The sequence below is a fragment of the Callospermophilus lateralis genome, chromosome 10 (genome assembly GCF_048772815.1).
Source record: "Callospermophilus lateralis isolate mCalLat2 chromosome 10, mCalLat2.hap1, whole genome shotgun sequence".
NCBI lineage: Eukaryota > Metazoa > Chordata > Mammalia > Rodentia > Sciuridae > Callospermophilus > Callospermophilus lateralis.
In genome coordinates this window covers 111606526-111628677 of record NC_135314.1, presented here as the reverse complement: position 1 = coordinate 111628677, position 22152 = coordinate 111606526, and the positions used below count along the sequence as shown (strand labels likewise).

Below are 22152 nucleotides of genomic sequence, written 5' to 3'. Positions count from 1 at the left end.
CAAAAAGTAATGTCACCAATGTCACCCAGACATTGGTGTACATATTCTTCAGATTTGTTTTTACATTTTGACATTATGGATGGTCCAAAAAAGCAAACACTATGTATGCTGATTTTCCCTAGCAAAACCACTTAATGACTGCTGAATATATTACTTAAGGGTGACACCATGTACTTAGGGAAACTCCTACACTTAAGAGGTTTTCCTATTACAAGCTACTAAATCTTGCAATCAAAAGAAAAGAAACGTATTTATGTTTGTCCACTGGTTTCTTCAGGATAAATTATTATCAATGGAAAAGTCAAAGGCACACAACCCACCAACAACCCCTTTAGATCCTTCTATTCATGTTGACACTTATTCTCCACACTGATTATTTCAATTCCTTTTTAGTTATGTATCATTCAAAAGTATTTGTCTTGTCCTCCTTCCTAGGGACTAGGACTATGATTATTATTAACAGAACACACAGTTCCTGTCCTCCTCGAGTGACTATCCAAGGGAGAGAGACACCCACACCACACTACCGCCCATTCCTCACTATAACTAAGATGAGCCAAGGAAAAAAGTACAGTTTTTCTAAGAACACAGGAATTTTAGGGGCCCCTGATACACCCTAAAGGGTCTGCAAGAGCTTCCGCAAGGAGTGACAGTTCTGGGCAGGGATGAGGCTTTTAATACAAATCAGGGAAAACAGGGTCATGGGGAGCCTGCAGGAAACGCCGTGAGTGAAGGGGACAGTGCAGCCAACTATGGCACAGGAAATGCCAGTCAGGAAACAGATGCTAACAAAGCTGGCCTGCATGAGGGGCACAATCTGGATCTGTTCCAGGGCGTGTGTGTTAAACATCAGCAGCTACTGTTGAACACTGGCTTAACATCTGCACCTCACATATCTGTTAGCCCATCAATAGAAAGCAAAATTCTCAAAAAACTCAACATTATTAATGTGGAAACTGAGTGCACTGAAAAGTGCTTGAAGGTCTATCAGAGAAGCTACATGCTGATCATTTTTAATATAAAAAACGCAAATGTTATTTAAAGTCTGACCCTGAAGAAAGACCTACTCTGATAATCTCTCAAAGACTGTCACCAGGCACATTTTTCTCTATTACAACTTAAATTTTCTTACAGATAATCTTCCATATGAATAAAAATTCAAATCAGTGCACTATTTTATTTTTTAATATTTTTTATTTGTTGATGTACCTTTATTTTTTATTTATTTGCATGTGATGCTGCAGATCGAACCCAGTGCCTCACACATGCTGGACAAGTGCTCTGCCACTGAGCAACAACCCCAGCCCCGAGTGCACTAGTATTTTTTCAAAAATCAAAAGACAACTTCAAGTATTCCTTTTGCAGTGTTTTTATTTTTCCATATATCATAAGTTGCAGAATATCTGTCTGTAACTTGTCTATAAGAAAAAACTTGTCTATAAAAAAAAATATCAGTCTTATTAACTTGTCTATAAGAAAAAACTCTACAGAAAGTTTGTGTTACAAAAGTATGCCTCGAGTGGTCAGGTCCCCAGTGCAGAGTGCACTGCCTGCTGCCCCTGGCTGCAGCAGAGCACAGCCTCATGGTGGGAGCACAACAGGCTCCTCAGCATGTTCCCACCAAGGCAATGCCCTGCAGGGCACCATCTTTCATTCTGTACAAAACAGCCCTTCCATCCCCCAAGAACTTCCTGTTTTTCATGGGATTCTCTTTTTTCGAGATAAGAAAAAGCCACATTCCTAAGACACACTTAGTGAAAATCATCTCGATACAAGATGCAATGTTTCCCATTAAGGACCATCCTGGCTGAAGTCCACCTGGATGCTCCTGAACTGTTCACTGTTGACTGGTCTGTTCCAAAGCAGAATTCTTCAGCCACACAACACAAAAGACAGGCTAAGGAAGTCCTCACAAACACACTTCCAAATAGGTAGATCCGAACCATAAATATGACTTTCCACTCCATTATTTTTCCTAATAATTAAGCTCTAAATTTAAAAAATATATAACGGAAGTTTCCACATGAATGGTGTGCGCAGCCCATTCTCATGCGTCACTGCTGCTTCTCATCTGCAAAACATGACACAATGGATCATCAAAAAGAGGAAGAAGAAACCATAGAGCCTCATCTGGTTTACAAAAGAAAAGCTATAGCATTTTAAGACATGTGATATCCAATAGAGTAAGTTACACACTTTCCTGGGTAATTCTATAACTCTTCTTGATTATAAAAGTAACAGAGAATCAACATAGAAAATTTATAAAATATGGAAAAGCAGAAAAACAACCCTATAACCCTGCCATTCAAATGGCTTTATTTCTTCTGATATTTTCTCTACTAAGACACAGGTGAGTGGGTTTCAGATATACACACACAGACATCCTATTTCTTGAATAAAATCAATATATTGCATTTCACTTTTGTCTTACATTAAGTCCCTGTAACATTAGTCCTCCTACATCATTTCTAATTTTTGACATGATAAAGACCACCATAGATTTTAAAATTCATATTTCTGATTTTTTCCCCAGTGGTGGAGACTGAACCCAGGGCCTCATTCATACTAGTAAGTGCTCTACCACTAAGCCACACCCCCAGCATCTGAGTATTTTCTTCAGATGTATTTCTAGAAGTAGAATTACTTCATTAGAGGTACATTTGAAAATATGGTCAAAATCCCATCTTTCCCCCAAAATAACCTGTTATATAAGACTTCGATCTATTCAAGTCACAAGACTTATAATTTTAAGACGTATACATTTAAAATAAAGAGTTTAAATCATAAAAAAATAGTGTCTAAAAATTAGAAATAACAAGAAATAGAATTACTGTTTTAGTAAACTTAGAAAAAATTAACTCAAACTCCATGCTATATACTTAGTCTGTTCCAAAGAGTCTGAGAACAGAGTCACATGCTGATACTAGAACAAGATGAAAAATTACCTTAACCACTTAAGCAAAGGTAAGTATCTGGGAGAGGGGAAGAGTACATGCGCCCAGGAACTCAGGGCCAAGCCTTTCCTCTGCCACTCAAGAACTACCCCTCTCTCTGCCAGAAGGCAAGGTCAACCCAATCATGTTTTATTCTTAATTAAGCTGCTGTGATGGTCTTTTTAATTTTTTTTGAAACAGGAATTTTGTCCCCATAGTTCCAGATATAATTGTCAGCTCTCAAGAGAGACTAAATATTAGAATTCTAAACCCAATAACTTGAAATAAAATGCTAATATTTAAGACTTTCAAAATAAAAGACAACTCAGCGGGGTTGCAGCTCAGTGGTAGAGCGCTGCCTAACACTCACGGAGCCCGGGTTGGATCCCCAACTCCAGAGAGGAAAAGACAAAAATAAATAAATAAAGACAACTTTTCTCCCTTTTCACACTTACTCAGTATGAGAAAGTTTCATTTCTTCCCTTTTTCTTGCAGAATAATTTAGGTTCCCATCTAAAACACAAACACAGAATCTTTTCATTTAAATATTATAAGTAAAATTCATCCGTGCAAATATTTGCATAGACAAACCGTATTTTAAGTAATATAAAAAGGTATGAAAGAAAAAACAGAATTATTATGTGATATAAATAATCTTTAATTTTAGTTTTTATCTTTAAATTTGGAATAATGTATTGCTTCAGGTTTTATTAATTGAAACATTATGTCAATATTCAGTAATAGTGAAAATTAAGAGAAAGTAAAGGACATGACCTGAAACTATTTAGACAGCAGGTATATTACATTCTGCTGAGCACATAGCATCCGTCAGCAGCAAAGGCAACATCAAAGTCTTACAAAGAACAGAAAAGCACTAATCTACGTTGAACTAATATGCATTAGCAAAAGGAAAATCTGTATTTCCAATTATAAATCAAACACTTTTGACTCTAAAATGCAAACCACAGCTACAAATTTGTCTACTTCTTATTGTTTAAAAATATAGGATGGCAACACATAATGGTTTAGGTTTTTTAAATGCCATATTTTTGTTCATGTAATAACATCTAAGACTTTATATTCCAAAATGACAGCCATTTTAATAAACACGCAAGTCCAGAATACATAATAATGCGACATGATCAAATGTGTTTCCAAGACTATTAAATCAATGAAAACACTGGCCTACAAAAGGTGTGCAGACAACCCAGGGACCCCACACAATGACCCACAGGAGCTTGAGAAAAAAATATCACTTCTTACCTCGGACACGATTCACCAAATAAAGTAAGACCACAGATAAAAGTGACACTAGGAGTGGAAAAAAAAAAAAAAGAAGAAACAGAATCTTTTAAAACTAAGTATTTCTTCTTAATAATCTCTATGTAATTACAAAATGCAGATTCATCAAATCTTTATTAACTGGCTTTTTAAAAAATTAAAATAGTAGTCTCATTATTGGGTTTTTCTAAAAGCACTAAATATAAGTCACACAGCATTTTCTGCATGAGAACTGGCTGCTACTCAGCCAGGACGGCAAGGCCTGAAAGACAAGTTTAACTCTAACCCCATGTGCCCATCAGCAGATGGATGGATAAAGAAAATGTGGAGTTTTATGCAGCTACAAAGAATGAAATTACATTTGTTGGTGAATGAATGGAACTAGAGAACATCATGCAAACTGAAATAAGCCAGATCTAGAAAGTCAAGGGTCAAATGATGTATCTCATATGTAGAAGCTAGTGAGAAAAGGGGGGGTTCTCATAAAATAGAAAGGGGATTAGAGGAAGAACAAAGTAGGGAAAGGGGATGCAGGGAGTTCAGTAGGGAGAACAAGGGAATGAAACAGACCAAACCATGCTATGTGCGCATATGAACATGTCACAGTGAGACCACATCACGAGGGGTGGGGAAGAGACGACCCCAGGCTGCCCCAACCTCCTTCTCTCTCTAAATGCTAGTCCTTCCAGAACTTTCCAAGCTGCTGCCAGCCCCTAGACTGCTTACCATTTTACAGAATTCCAAACAGAAGTAGTCCCTTGGGGATTTTAAACCTGAAGACACTGTGTGCATTTTAGAAATGAAATAACTATACATGAAGACACAGTCACCAGACTCCTGGGGCCAAGAGGGTCTCAAAAGTGAGGGCTGGCTTTTCCTTTTCCAAGTCAAGCAGTTCAATTTACTTTAAATTAATATGGCAAAGAAGCACTTTTTAAATGGCATAGTATTTGGTTTGAGACCCAAATATATGTTGAACTATGGACTGAAATTAAACCACATGCTGCAGCATTAAAAATTGACAAAACACCTCATGACCTCATGCTGAATTCTTAAATGACCCACTGTTAAAAAACAAATGATGAATTTTTAAAATTTGATGCACTTATTTCTAAAATTATGATAATAAAATGAACTCCAGGCTTCTCATAAGCAATTACATGCAAATACTCAAGCATGGTTTCTACTGCTGCAGATACTAACAATTTGCTAAAATCATCACCATGATTTATCATTTTAAATACATCAATGAAGAATGAAACTTGATAGGTTATAGAAGACATTTTCAGATAAATACAATTTATTATATATGATAAATATTATCAATGGAAAATGTTGATTTATTTTTATAGTTTTTCAACAGTTTCCTAATACTTTTTATTTTTAACCAATGAACGATTACAAGTTAAACCTTAAATGACAGACTGAAAATAAAAGCAACTTAAAACAGCCTAATAAATGAACCATGAGCACTCACCCCAAAACCACTGTACTATGCTTACATTCAGGGACCCTCCAAACCCTTTTACTTGAAAAGAGAAAACTGTTTTTAAACCATGAATATTTAAAACAAAACACAAAGCAGATTCCACTGATGCCTTCATTGACAGGAATCTTCCAAGAGGGGACCAGAGAGTCGACAGCTGTGAAACTCTCATACACAGGCTAAGAACTGGGCAAATCTGAGCAAGGTTTTAGAGATTCAGTCTCAGAGATGGAGACAAAGAACAGCAATAATAAAACCTAAGGATAAAAATATCATCACATGATATACTCACAATAAACACAGGCAACGAAGAAAACTTCTAGAAACAAATATCCCCAAGTATCCAGTATCATTCCAGCAATAATGGAAATGATGGCCAGCCCCAGGTTCTGAATGGACTGCATGCTGTCGTTGAGAAACAGAAAAGCACACTTCACTCTGCAGTCTCCACAGAGCCAGCACCTCCTGCCAGCCACATGCTATCAATGATAAAAGATGTTCCCAGGGGGATGATGGGACAGACTTTTTCCTTCTCCAGTAACTACTTCTGCTACTAGACCATCTGCTCAAAGGTAAGGGAGGCTGCCTCCTAAGTGCATAAGTACTCACTCCTTCATACCCAAGCAAAGGGCTCCGTGTGCACCAGCCATAGGTGCGGCTACCCCTCCTGCCTTCTGAGGCCACGATGGGGCTCAGCTTCTTGAGAGGCCCTGGATGGTGGGCAGGGGATGGCAGGGTCAGCAATGACCTCTTACAGCTTAGCTCACAGCAGCTCCTGCTGGAGACCTTGAGCTCTTAGGGTCACCACAGTATCCTAAGTAAATTAAGGGACTCTTCGAGCTACCGCTGGGTTCACAGCTATCCCAGAAGCCTTTGATAGCTAGATGCAAGAATCAGAGTTTTACAGTAATTAAAATGACTCAGCAGAAGAAGACATAAATGTCCGAATAGGTCAATACTATACTCACAAGCCATATGCAGTTCCCAGCTGGTGTTCAGGAACGACAAATGCCACCATTGGCCACAATGCACAGGCAAGCAATGAATAGGAGAGTCCCAGAAGACACTACAGAAGCCGGGGAAAGGAAGAGTTTCCATTAGCCAAAAGGTCATTTCCTTTGATACAATTTAGCAAAACTGACACAGAAACTTAAATATAAAAACATTCAAGGAAATTTTACTGTGATTAGACTAGAATTCACTCAAAGGCACCAACCCATCCATTACCCATTTCTCTCTCTAGTGTCAAGCTACACACTGTCTTAACCCCTTTTGCTAGTCTTGGTATTGTCTGCAGAAGTAGCTGGCTGGGGCCTGGATGCAGGCAAGGACCTGCAAGAAAATACAATTAATATGAAAATGGCTCTTACTGATGTTCTGGCCAAGCTACTTTCCAGTATTCGCTAGGGTTACATATTAGGCAATTGAGGCAACATATGTCAACAGTTCACTATCCTGCCTCCAGGGCCATCAGTCACACCTGGGAGGTAGAGCAGAGAACCACCAACCACTGGTTGTTAAACATCACCTAATGCTGACTTTAACTTTATGATTTAAGTTTAAATAGGTATCACTTTTACCTATCAGACTGGTAAACATTAAAATAATGCCAACTTCCCATGCTGGCAAGGAAAACAGACATGTCTGTGTATTACTGGTGAGGTTTTAGAGTTATAAACGGGAGCCAGGCATGGCAGTGCACATCTGTAATCCCAGAAGCTGGGGAAGCTGAAGCAGGAGGATGGCAAGTTTAAGGCCAGCCTCGGCAACTTAGCAAGGCCCTAAGCAGCTTATCTCAAAATAAAAAATGAAAAGGACTGAGGAAGTGGCTCAGTGGTAGAGCACCTGTGGGTTTAATCTCCAGAGCCACAAAATAATAATAACAACAATAAAGTAATAAACGGGCAGAAGTTACTGGAGCAGCTTCACAACATCCACCTGGATGGTAAATGCAAAGGCTCTGCAGCAGCATCTCCATCCCTGGGACAGGACTGCCCTGCAGGAACGCTTTGCAGTGCAATCCTCACCACCAGCCTAAGCATTTATGCACCAGAGGTTCCTGTATTTACAGATCAGCAAGGCAGCACTTGGGCCTGAGGTCTTAAAAATGACAATGTGAATGAAGAGCAGCAATAAGGACTGTGAATTTACCACTGCTTTCTTACTTGCCCAGAATTAAAGATGGAAGAATAGACACTGGGCAGTTTTGGGTGTTGCTACTTTTGATGGCAGGGCTTCTTTGAATGATGCATAAGAAAGGAAAGGAAATAACTAGCGTTTCGTCTTTCATAAGGCTACTCTTCTTCAAATTCTACTTCAGAGCTGAAGTCATCCTATAAAAATAAGTTAAATGAACTAAAAACTCATGAATTAATAATCAATAATTACACTTGAAAAAAATAATTAATTTGCACAAACTGAAATCAATCACGCCAGAGGGGCTTGCTAAACATGCTCCTGACATGGACCCAAAGGAGTCCTCCCTGAAGCCCAGCCCCCAATAGCATTACCATAGCGATCCAAGGGGTCCACATGGTGAAGGCCAGCATCATGTGGGATATGAGAGTGGTGGCCACCGCACAAAGAACCCAGATGATGTTCTTCCCTGTCTTATCCACCAAGAGCCCAAATATCGGTGACATGGGTGCCGATATGATGTACACGACACTGCCCAGAGAACACAACAGTCAGTGAAGTGCAGCACAGCTGAAGAGAAAGTCCAAGAAGTCCCCAAAATACTAGGCAATGCAACTCCTAACACTTAATGTAGCATTTTTCTAAACTGACCGTCATAAAAACAGAACATAATAATTAATTAATTTTAAAAAAAAGAAAACAGAACATAAAGAGTAGTCTCAGAATTCTCTGGCTTGCCATAAACTCTAAGGTGGGCTCTCAGGATTACAGTCCCAGTTCCATCTCGGGTTCACATGTGCTACTGGGTCACATGCACCCTTCTTGCTTCTTATAACATTTGTTTATTAAGACCTGCAGAAGCTCTTACAGAATTAAGTAAGTACCTGTTAACTGCACTTGCTTCCTGAGGAGAAAATCCAAATTTCTCTATAAAGAAAACTCTAAAATTAAAAAAAAAAAAAGCATATTAGAGAGAAATACTGTTTTTTAAAAACAAAAAACAAAATAAAGGTGAATGAAAATAAGCTTAATAAACCATTTTTGAAATAATTTTCCCAGCTTATTTGATATTTGAGCAGTCTACTGAAGTGTAAGTACTTACAGAAATATTTCATTTTCTCAAATGCAATGCCAATTTTTTTCCCTTCTACCTATGCTGTGGGCAGTCCACACAGATTTTCAGAAACCCAAATGCACTGCTACAAGAAATTAAGGATGCTTTTTTTTCCTTAAAGGCAGTACTGGGTGGATTCTTTAGTAAATAAGATCCTTGTTTCAAATTATTTAAAATGAGAACATAACCTTAAAGGTTATAAATACATCCTTTTACACTCATCAAACTCACATATTGCTCTGTTTAAGCAGCTATCAATGAAAAAGAAGAGAAGCTAAAGAACTCACTTTGAGACTCGAATCTAATTCGGAAAGAATTACAGTCCTAGCAAATGGCAGGACTCAATCACAACACATCAGTATGTGGTCCTCAATCCCAATAACCACCTCCTCATCAAGGGATAAAGGGAAACAAACGGAATACTAGTTCAAAATCAAGTAAAACATCAGTATTAGGAATCAAAGACTATTTCAAAATCAACTACTAAGGCCAGGCATCATGGCGCACACCTGTAATTCAAGCAACATGGGAGGCTGAGGCAGGAGGATCACAAGTTCAAAGCCAGCCTCAGCAGCTCAGCAAGGTCCTAAATGATTTAGTGAGACCCTGCCTCAAAATTCAAAAAAATTTTTAAAAGGGCTGGGGATGTGGCTCAGTGATTAAGCACCCATGGGTTCAATCCCCAGTACAAAAAAAAAAAAAAAAAAAAAAATCAGTATTATGTGTCAAAAACTGTTATTTTTCTTCAAAAGAATAACAAAAGTATTAAACCAACACTAAAATCCATGATAGCCCAGGATAGGAAACAATTCCTGTATAAATATAAATTATAACCAAAGAAGGTTTAAAAAACATATTTATAATTGAGCTTCTTATAATTTAGCCAGAAAAAAAATGAAATACTAGAGAATACTCACTTTCCTAGACCAATAAAAGGGAACACGGCAACATAGTAGCAGACACAGATGATGAATATCAGCCACAGAGGTAAGGAGAAGTCCTTTATATCAGTCAACTTAATAACTTCACCTTAGAGAAGCAAGGGAAGAGGCCATGAGCATAATTCTATCAGAGGAGTTTTCATCTGTAATCAAGAATTTTTTTATTATATGTTTAATCTTTGCAATTCAGTTCAAAAAAAAATTCTAGAAAATTAGATAAATACCACCTCTGAGATAACTTACAAATAAGGGAAAGCAGAAAGCAAGATAGGCACCTACCTTCCTCCTCTCTTCTTGAAACAATAACTGTTTCACAAATATAAAAACTAAAACTAAGACTGCAAATTCTGTCAAATGTTAAGAGGGGGAAAAGTATCCAAACATTGAGACAAAGGAAAATAGACATGAAAATAAAACATGTACTAGTCCTGTTGGGAACTTATTGCATTGTAAACATCAACTATAATACTAGTTACTCAGGAGGCTGACACAGGAAGATTCCATATTCAAGGCCAGCCTGAGCAACTTAGCAAGACCCTGTCTCAAAATAAAAAGGACCAAGACTGTAGCTCAGTGGTATAGCACCCAGTGGTGCAATCCCTGGTATCACCAACAACCAAGAAAAGCCACAATTCCCCCGAGCCCCAATCTCCTGCCATTTAGACATACCTGTTTTTCCTTGTTCTTTATGAAGGATTCTCTCTGCTCTGTGATCCAAGTAAGCAAGGGCCAAGGCACAGATTAGTGAAAGGATACATGTTATACCCCCTAAATTTAAAAAAAAAAAAAAAAAGGTGATCTCAAAAAAAGCAGACTGGAGGCCCCTTAAAAGCAACACATTGATAGATAGTGCAGCGAGTCAAAGGAAAGGGGAATAAGGAAAGCCCAGGACCCCACCCTGACAGTGGAGAAAGTGCTCGCGCCAAGTGCCCAAGGAACAGCAGTTTCTAAACTCCACTCTCCCAGCACAAGGCTGGAAATCGTCCAGTCCTGCACAGCACAGGACAGCCTGGGGGAAGCTAACAGCCAGCTAGCAGGTGAGTCTCCTCCAAGTCAGCCTAAGCACCAGCTGCCGAAAGGCACCAAGGACCCAGCCACCTCTTCTGGTGCAGTCTATGCAGCCCACTCCTACCACCCACAGGCCCACATTCCCAGGCACAGCTCCCTCGGGGCTTTCCTTCCTGCAAGCTCAGCATTTCCACTAGTGCTGACCTCACATCATCAAAGTAAATCAGGTCAGACACAGTGACACTTATGCATCTCAAGAAGAACTCTAGGAAGAGGCTTAGTAAAATAAATGAATCTTTCATCTTCAACTGGCTAACACACTGTAATCCAGTTGAGAAACAGCTGAAATGACAGGAGACAGGGTTCCACTGCTGGCACCAACAAGTCATGTCACACAGGACCCAGAACCTAACCCCTCTGGGCTTCAATTCCCCACCTGTAAAACTAGAGGCTTTGACTTGATGATGGCTTGGGTCTTTTCTGACTCTAAAATTCCCATCACAGAGACACTAGTGAGATGCTGAAGAGCATCTGGAAGTAAAAAAGGAACTCTATGGTGAAGGCAAAAGACTTCAGGGGAGGTGTGGAAAAGGGAGTCTTTATAGAGGTCTGCCCGCTGGGATGACCTCCACTGTCCCTTTAACAGTACATATAGCCCAGGAATAGCCCATGTCTGCATGTAGCCCATTTCAGCCATTTCTCAACTGGACCACAGTGTGCTAGCCATAAGGAACTAAAGATAAGCAAATATTGGACACAAGGCTTTTACAATCAAGCTGCAGGTCTCAACACAAGCACACTGTGGGGCTTAGCAAGACAAAGCCACTTTCAGAGAAAAGCACAGGAGGTGGATCTAGAGAACTTCAAACGCTGCTCAGAGATCCACCCAGTAACTAGCACCATGGAGCCCTGGCTAAGAAAATTAGTGACAAGAGTGACCTATACAGTTTTGTAACCTACCACAATTTTTCAGAAAAGAAAACTGAGACACAGATGATTAACCTTCTTGACCCAGGCTACAGAACTAGTTAAAACTACTTATAGCCAGCACCAAAACTCAGGCTCCCATCTCCCACATTGGTGGATTTTTAACCATAACATACTAGATCTAGCTCCAAGCTCTCCGGCACTCTGACTGTCCTTCTTCTGCTCTAAGTACCTTGGAGAACAAATTCCCTGCCTGCTCTCAGTCTTTAGGCTTTCTCTTTGAATATACATAACAAGGAATAAGACCCTCCCTTTATAAAATAGAAATCAAAATACAAAGAGGGCACACACATGACTATTACTTCTAGTTAGGTCAAAGAATTCTCAGACTGTGGGGCAAAATCACAACTGACGTGGCTGGACACTAACCCGGTAGTTTTCCTCTCTGCCACAATACCGCCTGTGACAAGCTTCCAGGAGTGACAAGCTGTGGGACATCAGGGTCCACTCACCAACCATAAGTGTGAACCCAAGGGTTGTGTGACCAGCAGAACCCAACGAAGCTTCAATCTCAGAATACAGCCACCCCATGACGTTCATGTTCACTGTACTTCCCTAAAGGAAAAAAAGAAAAACAAACAAACAAAACAGAATTTTTGATTATTTATACATCTGCCTCGCTTGGGAAAAACAGAATTTGAGGTAGCTTAATTATAAGAAATGAGTATAATTCAGACTCAGGTTAAACAGGAGATACTTTTCTTAATATAAGAAAATAACGAATAAAGCCACAAAATTGCTACACGTACACAAAACGCTAGTTTATTAGAAAATGCAAATATGCAAAATACACAATACATTTACAACTTCCTAGCGCCAAACAAAAAAATGAGACGAGTTATAAAATTCAGTTCCTAAGACAAAACCATACCATAGCTAAGGAAAAGCACAGCTATTCCTGGTACTGAAATATGGGGGGTCAGGGGGTGTCCTTCCTCTGAATATCCTTAAAGTGAACAGTAAAAGTTATAGCAGAAATTGTCACCACTTATTTACTCATTCAGCAACTCCTGAGTCCCTGTTATATGTCAGCCATTGTTCAGGAATATAATAAAGAACACAATAGAAAAATGTCTAATTTTCATGAAGCTTACATTTTAACAGGGTTAAAAATGTACACTAAATAGTTACAGATACTTAAATAAATAAAGCGGGAAAGGAGGATACAGCATTGTGGGAGGAGGCCTGGCTGAGACTGACTGTGACAGTGGAGCAGACCATTGGGAAGGGAGCCCAGGACATCTGGCAAAAGCAGGACAGGTGGGACAGCTGGTGCACAGCCGAGAGGAGCCTGCCTGGAATGTTCGAGACCACAAGGATGTGAGGAGGAGAGAGGAGAAGTCTGGGAAGGAAACACCAGGATCACCATAGATCAGCCATCAATACCAGGATCGCCGTGGCTGGACTGTGCCAAGAGAAGGCATCCAAAGATCATGCCCAGGGCACCCCAGCTATGGGGGCCACCAAGAGAGTGGAGAAGAATGCATAGAAAGGAAGAGAAGACTGAGACTGCCGCGTCCTGGAGCCCAGAGAGAGCCCTCGTGCCAAATGCTGGCAGCGGATGATGCTAGAGACAGAAATGACCACGTCCCAACAAATACAGCCACAGATCTCACAGAGCTGCCTCTTACAAAATGTAGTCAACAGCAGGACTCCATTGGAAAATGAGGTAGTGGACCCTGCTCCACCAGCACTGCAGTTCCAGCTCCTCAGAGACGCTGCCCCACACCACTTCACCCACCATCTCAGAGCCGGGCTTGCCAAGCCCTCAGCGAGCACTTGTTGGAATAATAAGCTTCAAAGTGACAAGTTACCAAGAAAAATCACATAATGCAGTGGAAGAGCTCCTTTATCCTCTACACCATCAATTCCTTTCACCTCCAATGGCTTCGCACAGCCCCCAAATACGTAAACCAGATGACATCAATAGCCCTGGCTGAAGCAGAGGGGCTGCCAAGGCACGGCTCCCCACCTTCTCCAGCCTCCCCACCACTCCCACAACTCTCACCCTAGGTCCCAGAACTCCCAGCCTCCCTCCAGAAACTCAGGGCTCCTTGGATGCTGCCCCAGGAGTACCCATAGGGTATGAGGACACAGAGACCCTGGTGGTCCCTGGTAACAACAGAGTCAAGAAGAATAAGTCCTGCTCAGTGAACTATTTTCTTTTCTGAGAAGTTACTCAACCAGATCCACAAACTGCCACAGACATATCCTGACTTGTGCAAGACATATAATGAAGCTTTTGAGAGTGCTTGTAGAAAAACTGAGAAAACATGGAAAGACAAACTCAAGGCGTTAGAAACTGAAATACTATTCTGGTATTTTATCAAAGTGATAAAAGGGCTGTTCAAGGCAGTGATAGCCCTACTGTCAACAAAGGACCCTCTCCTATTCCCTCAATAGGGAGGCCAGCATCTCTGGACGGGACGTGGAGCTGTGTCTCAACAGTACTCAGGGCCCCAACAAACCTTGTGACTCTGTCATCCCCAGTCCCCAGGCCTAAGGAAAGAGAAGTAGATGAGTTTCACAGGGAGAACGTCAGAATACAGAACTATGTGCACCTACTGACTAGAAAGAACCTGCATGTACACAGCCACATAAATGATAAAATAGTCAGTAAAGACTTTTTTAAAAAAATTTTAGTTGTAGATGGACACAACACCTTTATTTACTTATTTTTATGCGGTGCTTAGGATCGAACCCAGTGTCTCACACATGCTAAGTAAGCACTCTACAACTGAGCCACAGCCCAGCCCCCTGTAAAGACTTTTATACTGGATTTCTTCATACTATTAGTCTTTGGAAATCTGGTTTTTTTAATGGCAAGAATATTTTTTTGACTCCTATTCATAAGACTTTATTGGGAAAAAAAACCCCTAACATGACTCAGGACTGCTGGAACATCTTCTAGGATGCATTAATAAAACCGTGAAGTCCCCTGGGCAGCCTCTACCAGACCAAACCACTCCTGGATTCCAATGTCTAGGCTTGTAAGTAAGCAAGACAAGCATCACACCAGTGAGGTCACCGGGACCCACATCACATAGCTTAGACAACCACAGAAAATGGATGCCTCTGATGAAGAACTTAAGCACCATCTTTACATAAGCCATGTGCTGCGGCAGGTGGAGGGCACAGAAGGCCAGAGTAGGGACAATAGCAGAAGCTGCTCAGGAAGGAGGCTCCTCGACACGTGTAGCTGCACTTCATGGAAGTGCAGGCAGGGGGCGCCTCGGCACAGAGGGCCTGGGCCTTCCATCTCAGCCAGCAGAACCTGCTTGGCCCTGCGCAGAGCCTTCACAGCAGGGATGCAAAAAATGGTAAGAAATCAAGACAACAAACCCAAGATCATCCCTGTGCTCAGACACTGAACTAATGAACATTCACGTGGTCATTTTAGATGGTATACTAACTAAATAAGGTTAGAAATGCCTCATTTAAAATAAAGTAAATGCTATACTGTGGCCTAGAGAAATATACGAAAATCAATGCCACATCTGTTACCCAAGAGCACATGTCACCCTGTGATTTCTAAGCAGTAACCATCATCATACTTACGATTCTAGCCATGCTAAGCTGCAGTCCAAATACCAGGTTTAATTCTTTGCCTTTAAACCAACTGACGGCATATGTGTTCTGGGCAACTGCCAAGGACTCCCCACCAATCCTAAAAGCAGGAAAAAAAAGAGAAGTCACAGCTTTTAAGGAAACACCACAGCTATCAATTCTGATACACCTTCTTTCAAAAGAAGGGTCCCTATCCCCTCTGCTGCATGTAGGTGGGTCTATGTTTCAACCAACAGCCTGTGGTGGGAGTGACACATTGCGTTCCCCAGTACCCCAGCCAGGTCCTAAAAGCTGACACCCACTGCCCACTCTAGGAGGCTACCTACACCTATGCCAGGAGAAAGCCAGCCACCCAGAGGCCACATGAAGCCACATGTTGGTGCTCCAGTCAGCAGTCCTCCTCTCATCCCAGCCCATGAGGTTAGCAGTGTCAGGTCACACTAGCCCCAGCATCCACGGGTCTCAGAGGCTCCAGACGTGAGGGCACAGACACTCCATCCACACTGCACCCGGCCCGAATTCCGAGCACAGTGAAGCGGATGCTTTACTGCTGTGCTGGCGTCATCTTAAAGGCTGCATGGGCATCAGGACAGGCAGCACAGGGAGCCTGGCTTGATGGATCACCTTGCACCCTGTACAAAACTTGTGGCAAGAGACTGGCCCACACTCTGCAGAAGCGGAAATGCACTCTCGGGCCTGTGCACAGGGCTCTCCGGCCAGTCCCACGCTCACTGCACAGTCCTCCCTCCTGTGCTTCGACTTAAGCTCCACACTCTCACCGTTACACCTCAAAGCCCAGTTGGACCTCCATCTCCTCCACAGCCTAGGAATGAGCCTGCCTCGCCATTCCGTAATGCCCCAACAGGCTTCTGGTCTCCTCTGGTAACCAAACCGTGACTCCTGTACGACCCACATCATCCTTCAGGACGTTTCTGAGCGCACACAGCCCCATCTCTGAATCCCCTGACCACTCTTATGTACACTCTGCTTCCTTCCCTCTCCCTCAGAGCACTTGTTGGGGTTTGTCACCCATGCCCACACATCCCTGGTGCTGGTGAAAGCCAGAGTAAGTCATGTTAAAGACAAAGGAATTTGTCATCTGCACCTCTCAAGGCAGGAAGCCCAGGACTGACACTGAATGGGCTTGCTGAACAGACAGACTCTCAGGGCATCCTGCTCCTGCACAGCTCCTGGGCAGGGAGCAAAGGGACCTACACACCCCCAGAGAATAGCAAGGCATCCAGGACCACACCCCAGAAACCGATGGCCTATGCTTTCCTGAGTGAGGGTTCAAAACTGCAGAACAGGCAAACAAGCCTGGGGATAAGAGCAGCAGTTAACTTCAAACTGACACAGGGCCAACCACAATTTGCAAAACTGCTGTTTATTTTAAAGGAAACTGAGACAACTGAGGAAGAGTCTTATGTGTACAGAGGCAATATTTCAAGGATTAGAAATGACTCCTCAGAAGAATCATAATATATTTTTTAAACTCTTTCTAAGAGGCTGGAGGTATAACTCACTGGTAGATCATGTGCCCAGCATGTGCCAAGATCCAGGGTTCAATTCCCAGCACCAAAAGAAAAAAATCATTAATAAATGTTAAGATAAAGGAAATTATGCAAACTTACCCAAACACAAATCTTCCAAATTCCATCAGCCAAAAAGCATTAACTATTGCACCCAGAGCAAAAATCACCTAGAATGTAAAATTTAATAATGACTGGATAATAGAAAGTACTCAAGAGAACAATAAATCTTAACTTCTATAATAGTTTTACTATCCTCCTTAATAAATTTGTGAAATTAAAATGTTAATGTACATGTATTTCAAAGCTTAGACGTAGATATTTATGGGCTTTGCTTGAGTATGCTAGACATTCATTAAACACATCTTTGCCAGTGGAATTAAACAAGAATTCAAAAATCACTGTCAAATAAATAATAAATACATTGGCCTTACCTGTCCTATGCAAACAAAGCAGCTAAAAATAATTGTGCCCCATCTGTTTGAGAAAGAGGGGATAAAAGTTTTAATTTCTTCTTACATTAACATTAGTAATCACAGATTCCTTTACTACTCATTTTTTTCTGGTTTTCTCTATCCACTTTGCATCTCTCTCCAGAAAGAGCAATGAAGTGCTCATCTCCCTCTAAAGTCAGCAACTCTCCCAGCCGAATGCTATTTACAGAAGTCTAGACTTCTGAGGAGCTTCCAGAGGCTTTTATAATGGCATATATTAGTTTAAGCCATTACCATAAAGAAGTTCCCAAGTCAAAACTATTTAAACATGGAAATTCTTTATAAAATTTCTATTAAGAATTTAGGACTGATTCCAGGAATTCTACAGTAATTTTTAAGTGGTTATAATTCCTGATAACTAAAAACTAGTTTTAAAACAACACATATTAACCATGTTAATACCATTACAAATCCAATATCCATCCAAGTCTGAATATGTTTTATGATTAATGTTTCCCCAGAGAAACATTAGAAATGCCGCCATTAGAAGAGCCCTTAAAGGTCATACAAGAAAACTGCATCTCTGAAACTTAAATCCTTCTCCAGCACTTTGTGAGACGGCCACATCACGTTCAGCTAAATGTTCCCTAGTACAAGATTCACCATGGTTCCAAGACAGTGTGTATCACTGTCACCCTGACCAAGTAAGCTCTTCGTCATACTAAGTGAAATGTGCTCCCCTAAAAATTCAAGCCCTTTCTACACCTTGAGACTAAGTAAAATACATTTAACTCCTGCTTCAGATCCTAACTTTTCAGAAATTTTCAAGTCAGCCCCCAGGTCTAAACACTCAGTTTCTTCAGCCTGTATCCATCAGACACAGATTCAAATATGCTCCATCACCTTCTCTCTGCCTTCTGGAAATAACCCCAGTGGATCCAAGTCACCACTGCAGTCACCAAACCACACACAATCGCAAGGATGAGAATGGCAGAGCTCACAGTGCTGCTCCCTCTTCAGCATATAATGCAAATCGCAAAAAGTTGACGCCAAGGCACAAACATAAAACCCACAGAGAGCCGAGGAAGTCCACACCACCTATGCCCAACACAGTGCAGCCACCTCTCACAAAGCAGGATATTACCCATGTTTTAACAATTAAAAAACAGAAGCTCAGCAACGGTCAGGAAGCTAAGCAGGCGGCATCAAGGGGGTCCAACCCTGGTGTGTCTGATGTGAAGTGTGAGCATAATTTAAGTGAAAACCGAGTTACCCTCGTCCACCAGCAGCCTTTGCTAGCCCTGACCTTAACTGAAGTATCAAGGAAGTTTCAAACACCAGTTCCAGGGATTTAAATAATATTTTTTAAAAACTCAAGCAGATTATCAGTCAATATGCAAAGCCTATTTGGATCTTTCTAGAAATACCTTAACCTAGCCCTGCATTTTCCTAATAACCAGGTGAGATTTACCCACAGGTAAGATTTTTTTTTCCCCCAAGCTTACCGTATTCCAAATACTCGGTCTATCAAAAAGCCACCCAAGAAACACAAAACCACATTGGGCCAAGAGTACCAGGCATACAGCAGCATGAACTTCGTGGTATTCACCTGCATATCCTATATGGAAAGAAAATAGAACCCTCTTTTTCCAAACAGTTAGGTTTAGCAGCTAACAAATGAAAGGTAAAAAAGAAAGTGGTTGCTTTCTTCTTTCTGTGTTGTGAAAGTTTCTTCACCATTTGTAAGTCACTTACTTGGAAATCTCACAAAAGCTACAGCCTCTGCCCCAGAAAAGTGATCACACCTGGGAACTTCTTGTATCCATCTGCCATTTGAGGGGTTTCATGGACCTCAGGGCACACAACTGTTGTAGGGACTGCCTTGGTCTGCCTGAAGGTTCTATATTCTTATTCCTTGGTTAGTGACTGCAGTGGGCATTCACCTAGCAAAAGATAACCCTAGCGCATCCACATCCACCCAACCATTCCACCTCCTCCACCTCCAACACCTACAATGCCTACACTTGCTCTTTCATTCTAGAAATACAGAGAGCCAATTTATGCATTTTACTTGCTCAATGATACAAAATTTACCAAGAAAAAAAGGCAATGTAAATACCCAAGAAACTGTAAACATCTCTATTTTTACAGTTCAAAACCAGACTAAGAATACTGACAAGGACAACACTCAAACTGTACACATTTAAAAATGACAATAAAGGGACTGGGATTGTGGCTTGGCAGTGGAGCCCTGGCCTAGCATGTGTGAGGCACTGGGTTGGATCCTTAGCACCATTAATTAATTAATTAAAATCAATGTATTGTGTCCATCCACAACTAAAAATATTTTTTTAAAAAATGACAAAACATTTAAGCAAAGCATTATCCCCAAATCATTTGTCACTCGGATGTTGGAGCAGCGAGAAAGTGAAATAAAAACAAAAACTAATATTTTGGCAACCCTGTAGAAATAGGATATTATTATTTACCTAAGGTATTAAACATTTCAAGTCACATATATGCTATAAATTAATTTCTTGTGGCAACTCATTTCAGCTTGAGAACATGTGGGTCTGGTGACTACAGATGTTAGTGGACTTTTCAGACCAGGCAACCCAGAAAGTGCTGCTACAACTGTTCCAAAGCAAAGGAACAAAACTGAAAAAAATCAACTTACCCGCTTAACCTGGGTCTGAAGGGCAGCAGGACTGTCATAGCAGAAATAGCTGCCTAGAAAAGGCAAAACATTTTGCAAGTAACAATAGTGCCCACATAACAATTTCAAGTTGCAATGACTACCCTAAGTTGGTTTCAAATGTTTATACTACAGGCTCCAGGGCTGAGACTATGAAAACTTTCTGGCCCACTTATTACCAGTATTTTATAAGTCATAGCCAAATAAGTTCCACAGTGTAGTATACATACAGCAAATAATGGGAACTTGAATTATGCTGCAAGCAACAGCTTTTCCATTTTATTTTCATACATCATGTTCATTGTTTTATTATCAGCTTCATGAACCAGCTATACTTTGTTTATAAAAAGCTAACAACACACATTAACGATTTAACAAACCTACTGGACAGTTGCCTAACCGTAACACTGATGTCAGCAGTTATCCTGGGAGCAAAAGAGTGTGGTTTAGCTGTTGTGACTAGACGAGAATTTTAAACAAATTCTAATTCTACAAGCAAAATACTTAATGTTGAATGATTAAGGGTCTACAGTGCTAGGAATAAAGAAAAATAAAGCTGAGAGTTCTAAAGAATCAAGTTAAAAATATCTCTTGGAGGACCAAAAGTGGGGAGAGATGTGATATTCACACACTAGGATTTATTTTAAAGGTACAATAACTGACAGCCTACAATAGGGTACAAATACCGCCCCATTTCTACTCTCCAAATACACAAACTTACAAATTCAGAGGAACAAAACTGTTAACACGTTAGGCTTCTGAAGCACAGGCATACTACCGAAGTGACCCAAGATAAGCTAGCTGTTGAGTAGGGGCAATTTCTTAAAACTTTTCGTGGTTGTTGCTGATCCCTGTCCCCAAACCCAGAAACTTCCAGCTCCCGCTTTAATCGCTTCCCAGGATGGGCGAATGGGTGGGTACGCATCTCTGCAGAACGGCAGCGGAGCGGCAAGAAGACGGAAGCCAGAGCCCCGCGCCTCCGGCACGCCCCGGCTCATCCCTGGGACCTAGCTCCCGAGCCACCGCGCCCGAGCTCCCCACCCGGCCCGCGCAGCACGGCCGCCAGGGAATGGGTGCGGGCGGCCGCCGAGGCCCGCGCTCACCGAAGCCCAGCAGGCACATGAGCAGCAGCACCACCAGCCGGTGCGCCAGGTGGCTTGGGTCGTACAGCGCGGGCAGCGCGCGGGGTCTGCCCGCGCTGCCCGCGCCACCCGCGCCACCCGCGCCGCCCGCCAGCAGCGCCCGCGCTTCCTCGACCTCCTCCATCCTGTCACTGCCAGCCGGCCGGAAGCGGGCGGGTCACGTGGCGGAGAGGCCACGTGACCGCCGGGATCACGCGGGGCCGCGCCCGTCTACGTGACGCACCGTGGGGCTGCGGTAGTCGCAGGCTCGGTTGGTGAGATGTTTTGCTGCTGTTACGCAGTGTCGCGACCTGGCCAATAGGGGCGACCCAAAATTAGAATTGCTAGCTCAAGGACAGGTGCATTTTCAAAATTGCGCTGGTGCCCGACGCTGTATTGAGCGTTATGTGTATTTATACGCCCATTAGCGAGGCAGCTGAGGTACCGCGGCGTCCCTGATCAGGCACTTTTTTTTTTTTTTTTTTTTTGGTCTTTGACAATCTCATCAGTGAAAATGTCTATATTAGTGTGGACTCAGTTTGCAACTTCGTTATATTGAAGAAGGTTGAATCTCTTCGTATGTTTTACAGTCACTTATATTTTGTTTTCCAGGAATTCTCTTCATGACCTTTACTCATTTTTTTTTTTTTACATAAGTTATTGAAATTTTTTCCCTATTGATGAAATTGTCTTTGTTGCTGGCAGGAGTTGCAACTCTTTTTGACTTTGTTTATGATATTTTCTTCCATGCAGGTTTTTAATGCCAAATGAATCTCTATTTTCATGACTTCAAGAGTTTGCTCCCCACATAAGATTTTCAGTAGCTTTAAAGCTCAGGCTGGTGTCTGGGACCTAGAGTTGCTGCTCTTTGGAAGACTGACGCAGGAGGAAGAGCTCAAGGCCAGTCTGAACTTTCTGGT

The 22152-nt window shown here is 41.6% G+C and overlaps 1 protein-coding gene across 3 annotated transcripts; it reads right to left on the bottom strand.

The window, feature by feature from the left end:
* Positions 1-1353: 1353 nt before the first annotated feature.
* Positions 1354-21377, bottom strand: Mfsd1 (major facilitator superfamily domain containing 1). Of its 3 annotated transcripts, XM_076867506.2 has the most exons (16): positions 21215-21313; positions 20094-20146; positions 18922-19034; positions 17417-17459; positions 17085-17152; positions 15445-15553; positions 12339-12441; positions 10561-10659; positions 9868-9979; positions 8721-8777; positions 8211-8367; positions 6669-6766; positions 5993-6105; positions 4197-4244; positions 3389-3446; positions 1354-2071 (listed from the first exon to the last, which is right to left on the bottom strand). In XM_076867506.2, exons 1-16 carry the CDS (start codon positions 21231-21233, stop codon positions 2068-2070), a joined length of 1254 nt encoding a protein of 417 aa, XP_076723621.1. In that variant the 5' UTR covers positions 21234-21313; the 3' UTR covers positions 1354-2067. The 3 variants fall into 3 exon arrangements, with proteins under 3 accessions (XP_076723621.1, XP_076723620.2, XP_076723623.1); XM_076867505.2 differs by lacking the exon at positions 1354-2071 and having other exon boundaries at positions 3385-3446; positions 21215-21377; XM_076867508.2 differs by lacking the exons at positions 1354-2071; positions 18922-19034 and having other exon boundaries at positions 3385-3446; positions 21215-21293.
* Between the last annotated feature and the right edge of the window lie 775 nt (positions 21378-22152).